Genomic DNA, 10,444 nt, shown 5'->3' with positions numbered 1-10,444 from the left:
TTTAATAGATGATTATTTGGTCGTAGCTGAAATGTGCATTGTGTTTTCCAACTTACTGAATACTTCTTTTGTGAATTCATTATTTTAGGGTGGTAATCTCCGTAGAATATTCCCTGATTTTCATATACATAACTCGGAGCCTCCCTCCGCGGCGTAAACGGAAATATTCAAATTCAAACACCTTTAACATGGATGCGCTCCATGGGATGCACTTTACACATAGGTTTTATTTTTAGCACAGTTCAGTATAACACATTTGTATAACACTGTGCCCAACAGCTGATTCAGGAAAAGTACATGAAAAATTTGTAAACAATTCAAATTGTCACTTCTTCAGTAGAGTGCGGCTCGAATTTCCCGCGAAGATGGTGACGGGAATAATTTGCCATCAGTTCCGGCAGTTTGCAACGAAATCTCCTAAGGCTGTGCTTACATCAGCCGATCTATTGAAATCATTTAACTATGAAAATAAGGCACTTTTTGGAGCCGTTAAGAAGTCTAAGAAGAAAGCCGGGAAAGCGAAACTCTCCAGCAGCTGTAATGAATCCGAAGGATCGTCGGAAATGTACTGGTTGCTGGAGCACAAATCTTCAGCGCCAGTAGATACAGGAGAGCAATTAAAGAAAAAACCTGGGAGGCCTAGGAAAAAATCGAGCCTGCCTATAACCTCTCTAGAGAATAACTCGAACGATTCGAAATCGGATATTTCATCATCTTTTTCTGGAAACTCTAGTAGCAATCCCCCGCATAGGACCGAGGCGAAAGAAATTCCTTTCAGTAATAAAGGAATAAAGTCGATATTGAATTTTCCACTGATTTCCACAGAAGTTCAGGACGCTCCCGAAACGATTCGCGACTACGATTCGCTCCTTCCATCCGTTGGTAAAATATTGCAGGCGACACTTTCTGATAGCGCTCGGAAGTCCTTAATTGAATGGAAGTTGGCGAAAATTAGAGAACTGGGCGAGGATGGATTTAACCAACTGCAACAAAGTGAATCGACATGAATAATTCCGGGTTACGAGTATATTTATTGTTTTTTTTTCCAGGGCAGTTGAACGAAGGCAAAATGTTCCACAAATCATTGGAGAATTACTTTGCGACGGGAAAGGAGCCACAACAGGATTCAGATGTATATAAAACTTGGGAGAGCGTCTCACCCGTGCTTAGAGATTTAAGTCCAGCAATTGAATTCACCGAGAAAATGGTAGAACATCCGTTTTTGAAGTACCGAGGGGTTGTTGACTGCGTTTGCAAAGTGAAGTAAGTGCGTTCATATATTCATTTGGGTTTCCTCCATGTAGGTGTCGTAAGGCGTTAGGGGAGACGGGTTGGATGGCGCCGCATTCCTACTCCTGTTCATCCAGTTTATGATTTGCAAAGTGATTTTGATTTTGTACTTTATTATCGGCCGAGCTGACCCATCTAATTACTTAAAGCGCTCAGTTCTCATCAGGTCGTTGTCACTGATCAGGATTGGTCATCAGAAACTCCCTTTTCTTTAGATCTGCCCGCCAATTTTTTGCTTGAGGGGATCATTTCATATTTGGACAAATTACTCGATATCAGACGTCCTCACGAACTTCCCTCAAAAGGATAATCTGCACGGGCAGTGGATATTGGCATTGACGATACCCTGCGTGGTAGTGACTTGAGTAATGGCGAGAAGAAGCTTCTGCGATGAATAAAGTCGGGTAGACTTCTAGAACTTGAGTGGTTTAACTCGATGGCGTAAAATGTAGCGCTTATTTCTACATCAACGTAGGCGATATAGAGGAAACAACTGGATGTCTTGCATCGCGTCGACGATGACACATTCCTCGACAAAGCCGCCTTTGTTGATAATATTTTCGACGATGTGGCAGATGTGCCCAGCGTCTTCATGAAGTCAGATAACAGCGGTAGTTTGATGAATTGGCCGGATTGCAAGGGTTATGCGCTACAATTCGGTATAGATGTTTTGCCTTCCGGGTTCCTCGTTTTCATTTTTTTTAACCAATCATTTTGGATGCAGCTTTGATTTTATGATGCTGGTGATTTGTCCTCAGATTGTAAAAGAATAATGAATTGTGGATTTGAAAATAATCATCGGTCGGCTGCTGGGGCGGCATTTTTATTGTCTCTTAGGTGTCCCTCCCTAAGAAGGAAATAAAAATTATAGTAGGCCTTCGCAATTGATGTACAATATTGAACCGCGCGCGCTCTCTGTCTTTAGGAAGCGTCCTAGGATTTTCAAAAGTATTTGAGTTCCACAGACAGCCAACCATTTGAATAGAGGTATCAGAAGATAATACAGTGTGCGTTAAAATAACTACTTCAGATGTTTTTTATAAATAATACATTTATATTAACTAGAATATAACAAAACAAATGATTAAAAAAACATGTTCCTTAAATTGTATATATGCAGCTGATTTCGTTGTGGATTCCCTTGGCCTCGATACAGAGTCTAACACGTGAGTTAAAATAATCAAATGCGGAGGAGCGAGGCAACTCTGGCGATAATCTGTATCAGTTTTAAAGCAGGAACTGCTTCGGTGACTACAAAATTCGTCCGGTTACGCGCAAACCGCAGATCCTAGTCTTCCAAGTTGACCACATTCAAGTACGGAAGTACCACCGTTTTAAAAAATGTTACAACGGAACATCTTTTGGTTAATCAACGAAAACTAGGCGTATCTTCATACTGGCATAGATCTCAGCTTACAACAGGATCACTTGGGAATTCTGGGGATATTTAATGATGGCGGGAATTGCAGGAGCCTCCTTGAACCAGCTCTTGTCATTTGGATGATAATGCATTTGCTGCATGATGCATATATTCCCGTCTCTAGAGGGGATACGTTTTCATTGCAACGTGCAATCCGACACCTTAAGCTGATGATATCTCTGTAGTTGCACGCGCTTGATTTCATCTGTAAGCAATTAAGAGTTTTGGAGCTCCCTTTTAATAATTCGTCGCAATGATTGGTCGTAAGGGCTCTTGAATTTCGATTGGCTTCTTGATCATCTTGCGAATTCTGGACATGCTGGGGGAGTGTATCGATGTTTTGCAACTAAATTTCATTGATAACGGTTCGGAATTATTGACGAATATAAAAAGGCATATGATGAATAGACCCCGAACAAGAAGTTTAGAAATAATATAATTTTAGCAATTTTTTCTTATTTTCACCTTAGATGTGGCCTGAGGGATGGGCCTGAAGAATACACTTAAAGCCCTCACTGTTTGTCGTAAGAAGCGACTAAAAGTGATAAAGATTTTTGGTCTAGCAACCTGCAAATTTTGGAAGTTTACTGCTATCAAAATTTCAGAAACGCCTCGTTTAGAGACTGACTTTACGGCTTCGACCTTTGGCTTTCGAAAAAGGAGAATGTTCGCATTTTGGAGATTTATAGAATTATTGAATTTTGTTTAGGAATGATTGGTTTTTTAAATGGGCGCACACCCCTCGACAACGCTTCATCAGAATGCCGCTTTCTCCATCTCGAGCGAGAATTCCAACGATATAAGTTGCACATTCTGGGGCTAAGCGATGTAAGATGGTGTGACTCTGGAGAGTACTCTTTTCCTTCTAGCGTCAATGTGCTTTTGTACTCTGGAAAGCAGAGTGGTAGCAGTCGCGCTGTCTGGACGTGGGAGCCGGTTTCTTCTGACTGCAATCACAATTGTATAGTGCTATACAACGACGAAGACTTTCGATATAGAAATGCTTTCTATTGTGATCGTGATGGGTGATCTGAATGCCAATTGCCTTGCTCGGACATGCGATGGGGACGTACGGTCCTGGCGACTGTAACGGTAATGGTTGGTGGTTTGCAGCTCCCACCGCCTCGTCATTGGTGGTACATTGGTCAAGTACAGAGCCTGCCATAAGGCCAGTTGGGTTTCAATTGACTGACACCGAGTAATCAGATTGATCATATCAGCAGTAGATTTAGAGTTGTCTCATGGATGTGCGTAACAAGAGAGGTGCTGACATTGGCCTCGAAAGGGATCACCATCTGATGGTTGCTTACGTTCGCTTGTATGTTGCGTCTGCCACTTCTCGCATGGTTGTAGAACTGCGACCCCTCAAGGGGGTTATCTTTAAGATTCCAAAGATGGGCACCAATTACGGCTGTGACAATTGGAGGAGATCTGCGTGCTCCCTGCCGTTGCGCTGCAATTACCCTGGAACCCAAACATCAAAACTTTGATTACCAGAAAGAGATTCGTTTCCGCTCGGGATTCCCCTGCATTGACCACATCGACACCCTACGGATCATTCGAGAACAGCGTACGGATCTTCGCTGCACCTGCTGTTCATCGACTTCGAGAAAGTTTTCGATAGCGTGAAGACGGAGTGTAGCTGGAGTGCTCTTCGCAGGAGGGACATTTCGGAGAAACTAATAGCCATTATTAGAGCAAATGTCACGTCCTGCACCTCCAAGGCTGCATCTTGCCACCGATACTATTTCTTCTTATTATCGGTAATGTACTTCATGCTGGCGGAGTTAAATGGACGATGCTATCTTTCCTCAAACATCTCAACTACGCTGATGATATCTATTTGCTCTCTTACCGGGTTTTGGACATTGGCCAAATGACTCTGGATTTGGAAAGAGAGGCAAGTAGAATTGGACTGAACATAACAAAACCAAAGTTCTCATTAATGCATTAATGAGCATCGTAGGCATCGATCAATTTGTATATCTAGAAAGTGTAATAGTGCTAGATCCACTTTCGCTGCCTTGCTTAATCTGGAAATACAGTTAGGTCAATACCAAGATCAAATTGAGACTGTTCTATGCTAGATTTCTTTCTGTTTTCTTATATGGGAGTAGCACATAGACAGTGACCACCACTGTCACTCGAAAACTCCCAAGATTTCGTGAACACCTAACTGCGTCATATCGTCGAATACGCTGGCCTGATACTATTTCAGACAAAGAACTTGGTCGGCGCCCAGACCTTTCACCTGTATGCGATCTGATCGGAAGAGGGAAGCGGCGATGGATAGATCACGCATTAAGGAGGGGTTACAATTGTATTGCTGGGGTTGCAGAACAGTAGAGGAGGAAATACGGGAATCTCGAAAAGTCTTGCGGGGAAGTGACACGCATTTCAGCGAACCACGTTCGACGACATGTAGGTGTGGTTGACGCGCTATGCCCCACCAAGTGGTAAATCACAATCATATAAAATGTGCACAAAGTTTTTAAGATGTCTTTTGTAAAAAAAGCGAATGCATTGTTAGTCTTTATATTATATGGTATATATCTTTTTGTAGCATATTTCATCTAGAATAAAATGTGTCGTTTCAATTTATGGAAAAAATGGTCGTAAAGTAACAGTTTTCATTTTTTGTTGATTTCGTGAATTTTTTGGGCGAAGAAAAACGTGTTCAAAGTTATTTTTTCAGTTTATCGTCGGATTTTCGGAGGACAAGCTACTTGAAGTATTTCTCTCAGTTTATTGTTAATTTACCGTGTTATAGATGGTAAAAGCTGCCGAAACACCTTATCGTGCAAAAAGGTTCTAGTCAGAGGGTAGTGGCGGAAGAGTTGTTTGATATATTGATATATTTGATATTTGATGTCGATTCCGTGACATGAACTCTGTTATGAGAAAGAAGGATAGCGGACCTCTGAGAAAATCAACCGGAACACAGGACCTTCTGCTTGCCCGTGTTGTGCGAGAAGATCTATTTATAACGGCATGTTATTTCGCAGATTAGGTTAAGAACATGCGGAAATTGTGAAATATTTTGCGGTAAATAATTTTTTATGTTTTATTTATGTTGCGTTATGTTGTTACCCGTCTAGGCGTATAAACCTGAATCCTTTTCGGCCTACTCGAAATCGAATATTCGTCAAGGACCACGTTGAATGGACGTCGGAGACCGGAGCCGTGTTTTATGGTCTGACGAATCAAAGTTGAAGCTTTTTTCAACAGATGGGATCCGCTATGTTCGATAACCTTTGGGAAGATGTTACCACGTCAAACATCAGGTCTCGACGATCAGGCGGTAGATCCGTAATGGTATGGTCTTGTTTTTTTCGAGACACGGTTAGCCCAATATATAAATTCGACAGTACACTGGCTGCAGTTAAATATTGTGATTTACTGTCGGCAGTAATGCTTTCTCATGCTCACGATAAATTGGCCAACGTTTGGATCTTCATGCATGACAATGATCCGAAGCATTCGGCTCGATTAACGAATGACTGGCTGGCAGATAATCATGTGAACGTACTTCAACGACCTGCACAAAGCCCTAACTTGAATTCCATGGAACATCTCTGGGAAATCGTCGACAAAAAGATCAGGAAGGGCTATTTTCCAAAAATAACCGACCTGTGCACCGCCATTAAAAAACAGGGGGCTAAAATTCCGATGAAGTAGATTATTCGGCTTATTGACTCCATGCCTCAGCGCTGTCGCGCAGCTATTGCTGTATGCGACAAAATATTGAATTTTGAATTAGTTTATTTGTTAATTTTTTCTTTGTTTAAGTTTTTGTTTAAAAATTTACATTTTAAATCGGTGAGCAGACTTTTTCCACCTAAAAAATTGAAGGGAACGGAAAAATTCAAAATGGTTACTTTACGAAAACTTCTTTCTTCTAAAAAAACACATCTTATTCTAAAGAAAAATACTATGAAAATCATATATTATGAATAATGTAAAGACGTTTTTTTAACAAAAAAATATATTCTTTGCGTTTTAGTTTTACATATATTTTTCACATTTCTCTCCTAGGGAGTTACCGCACTAAATTAATAGTCACTATTATTGACCGCACGCGAGGCTTTCTTTACGCCTAGATGTTTCCCTGATATTAAGCTGAAATTATTTCCTTGCTGTTCTCTTTTAAACGGCTATGTGATCGTTTTTCTTCAGGCTAACGAGTTACTATTAATTTCAAGGATAAAAACGCACTGAAGTTATGAATATGCCTAGGAAATCCGGTTAGCAATTCATTCGAAATGTTCCGGGCATATCGTGAAAGATGATTTAAAGCAACTTTATATTATATGCATTTCGACTCTACGATAAAAATCTTGGACTGGGAACTAATCTCAGGCAGGAAAAATAATGAACATTAACATTTTAGAATGCTCAGCGCTAATGGAGCTTTCACGCAGAGACATTTTCCTGTGAGAAATTTAATGATAGGTTGCCGAATTGCCATTGCCATTAAAATTAGTTTCTTCCTGAGATGCGCATGTTACATATGTAGCTCTAGCTATGAATTTCTGCTCCCCTTTGAGTAACCGCTTATTGTTACGCCACGCCGATATTTTATTAGTTTTAATAATAGTCTGATTTTTGAGTTTTACGTTTGATTCATTGCACCTCATCTAGATGAAAAATTTATATTCTCAAAATTAACTTTAAAGCCGGTTTAAAAAAATTGAAGACCGTGGGTTAGACCTCCAAGTGCATCGTGAGAGAATATTTTATTTTCGAATTTTAAATATATCAAAAGTGGAATCGTAGGGATCGCTATGATTTTATATTTATCTTTGACTTTGTGAATGATAATCAATGCCACTTTTGCATACTTCTTTTTTTCCATATCAGAATTTTGGTTTTCTTCTTCTCTCTCCCTCTTTCTTCACTAAATCATATAAAATTGCTTCAATATTCTTTATTACCTCTTTTAGTTCAGAAATGGCAGTAATCGAGTGGAAGAAATCAGATAAACAAAAAACTACAATAAATGCAACATTTGATGCCCCATTGCAGCTATGTGCATATTTGGGTGCATTGAGCGCGGACCCGCAATATAAACTTCATGCTGCAGAAGGCTATGTTATCGTTGCCAATACTATGGGGCAGCCAGCACAAGTGCATCGTTTAGATGAAATTACGCTTAGGAGATATTGGCAACTGTGGCTGCGGCGTTTACAGGAATTCTGGATACGAACACGTGATGGAACATTACCGGAACCTATTTGAAATGTTTATAGGTATACATTGCATTTTTTATACTTTTATAGTACGAAACAGTGTGTGTGCTTAAGACAAAATAGACTTTGTATGAAATTGATTCAGTCCAGATCTGTTTATATTGAAATAATAATTTTAGAATGGACCAATATTTGATCTTCCAAATGAAATTAGTCGGTTAAAAAAACTTATTCTGGAAGAACATATCAAATGCACCCGCAGTCATAATATTCTTCTTGGCTAACTTAATCAATAAGGCCTGCATTGCATCAACTCATTAAATCTAGCCCAATAGCAAAACTTCATCGTGCTTTTCATTGCAGTAGTCGCCCTTAAACTTAAACGTAAATTTAGTCATTATGCGTGCCTCGCCTGAGCATTGAGTATGAATAACAATACCACCCAGAATTCCCTCTGAGAATCAGGTGAGAATTAACACTAAAGCCATCCACAACACAGCCCTCCGCGACACCTATAAGAGGGAAATGGATGCCGCAATAACCGCAGTCAACAGAGATTCTGGAGATGAAGCATCAACAAATGATCTTCACAATCACCTGAAGAACATTATCATTGATACGGCCACAAACATACTTGGCCCCAGCCGCAAAAGCAGTTAGAACGGCTTGTTTGATGATGAATGTAAGCTAGCAACGGAACGGAAGAATGCCGCATACCGAGTAATGTTGCATTCTCAAAGAGCGCGGGCACGCGCAGAGACTTATCACGAACTCCGTCGAACGGAGAAGCTACTTCACAGACAGAAAAACGAAACCTGGAAGAACCAACAAGTCTGTGAACTTCAAAATTACAGGGAGCAACCGCTCAGGCGCGGACGTTTTATCAACAAGTCAGCAGGATGAAGCTTTACAAACCTCGATGTTCATCCTGCCGAGACAAAGAGGGAATTCTGATTTTCGACAGAATGGGCATATTGGACCGATGGGTTGAGTACTTTGATGAACTGCTGAACAACCAGAACGTCGCCGAGTTGGAACTCCCGCCAACTGAAGACGACGGACAAATACTGCCACCACCAAGTATAGAAGAAACAGTCCATGCAATTCATCGGCTTAAAAATCATAAGTCACCAGGAGCCGATGGAATTACAGCCGAATTGATTAAATGTGGAGGCGACCAATTACACCAACTTGTGCTCAAGGTATGGGACAGCGAATCAATGCCTGACGACTGGCAACGAGGTATTATCTGTCTTATACATAAAAAGTAAGATATCACGCAGTGCACCAATTATAGAGGTATCAACGTTGCTGAGTACCATTTATAAGATATTATCCTCTATCTGGGCCAGATAGCCTCATATGCTCAGAACATCATTGGCCCATATCAAAGATGTTTCACTCCAGACTAATCAGCAACAGATCAGATTCTCGGTATAGCAAGCGATGGAAAAACTTTTGGAATATGGACATCAGTTGCACCATCTTTTCATCTTTAAAGCCGCCTATGATAGCATAGTCAGGGTAAAACTGTACTGTAAACCGAGGAAATTGATAAGACTGACTAGGCTGACCCTGACCAGTGTGCGAGGCCAGATAAAAGCAGTGCAGTGCAGAAAGTGATTCGCAATGCAGACGTAAATGTGAGAGGCATTATCCTTTTCAAGTCCACTCAACTACCGGCCTACGCTGACGATATCGACATCATGGGAAGAACGACCCGAGACGTTCAAACTGCCTTCATCCAAATCGAGCTGGCGACGCGAGATCTTGGGGTGCACGTCAATGAAGGCAACACAAAATATATGGTGGCGTCTTCAGCACCAAAAACCAACCAACCAACAACATCAAATCGCACTAGTCAAACGGGAAGAATAAAGATAGGAGACTACATCTTTGAGATCGGTGATAACTTTTCCTATCTAGGGTCGAAAATCACAACCGATAACAGCTACTACGATGAAATCCGCGCACGGTTGTTGTCAGCCAACAGAGCTTATTTCAGCTAACAAAAACTGTTCCGCTCGAAACGTCTTACCATACGGTCAAAGCTCTTGCTGTACAAGGCAATGATGAGGACTGTCAACCTCATGTATTCCTCGGAGACTTAGGTTCTTAGTAAGAAAAATTGGGAACTCTTGGCCGAGTTCGAGAGAAGAATCCTAATAAGAATTTTTCGTCTCCTACATAAGGATGGATGATGATAGTCTATAAGGGCAATATCTATGGTAGGAAAAGAAGACGAGGCAAACCCTACTTTAGATCGAGCGATGGCGTAGGTCAGGAGGCCAGACCGCTTTTAGTGATATCAAAATTGGTGGACCTCGGCGTAAAACCGGGATGTCGGGAGTTCCTTATTAAGGCAGGCCTAGACCGGATACCGGTTATTGCGCCGTTGATGATGATGAAATATTTCATTTTCTTTTTGTTTATATTGATAATTTTAGAATAAATTTTGTTTGGTTTTCGGTAGAACACATTAAACCCATCATAGTTCTATAAAACTAGATCAAATTCAATTGAAGTTTTTTTATGTTACACGTAT

At 40.7% G+C, this 10,444-nt stretch overlaps 1 protein-coding gene across 2 annotated transcripts; it reads left to right on the top strand.

Moving 5' to 3' along the window:
• The first annotated feature begins 305 nt into the window (after window positions 1-305).
• On the top strand, window positions 306-8,241 carry LOC119654516 (mitochondrial genome maintenance exonuclease 1-like). 2 transcript variants are annotated; one of them, XM_038059955.1, is made up of 4 exons: window positions 306-993; window positions 1,050-1,263; window positions 7,654-7,959; window positions 8,079-8,241. In XM_038059955.1, exons 1-3 carry the CDS (start codon window positions 366-368, stop codon window positions 7,946-7,948), a joined length of 1,137 nt encoding a protein of 378 aa, XP_037915883.1. In that variant the 5' UTR covers window positions 306-365; the 3' UTR covers window positions 7,949-7,959; window positions 8,079-8,241. The 2 variants fall into 2 exon arrangements, with proteins under 2 accessions (XP_037915883.1, XP_037915882.1); XM_038059954.1 differs by lacking the exon at window positions 8,079-8,241 and having other exon boundaries at window positions 7,654-8,039.
• The last annotated feature ends 2,203 nt before the right edge of the window (window positions 8,242-10,444 follow it).

Source organism: Hermetia illucens, chromosome 4 (genome assembly GCF_905115235.1).
Source record: "Hermetia illucens chromosome 4, iHerIll2.2.curated.20191125, whole genome shotgun sequence".
In the NCBI taxonomy this organism is placed as follows: Eukaryota; Metazoa; Arthropoda; class Insecta; order Diptera; family Stratiomyidae; genus Hermetia; species Hermetia illucens.
This window is presented reverse-complemented; position numbering and strand designations above follow the sequence as displayed.

Coding starts and splice junctions, on each gene's coding strand:
- LOC119654516 (XM_038059955.1), top strand. CDS start 366: ATGGTGACGGGAATAATTTGCCATCAGTTCCGGCAGTTTGCAACGAAA. Junction 994..1,049: donor ATTTAACCAACTGCAACAAA/GTGAATCGACAT, acceptor TTTTTTTTCCAG/GGCAGTTGAACGAAGGCAAA. Junction 1,264..7,653: donor GACTGCGTTTGCAAAGTGAA/GTAAGTGCGTTC, acceptor TACCTCTTTTAG/TTCAGAAATGGCAGTAATCG.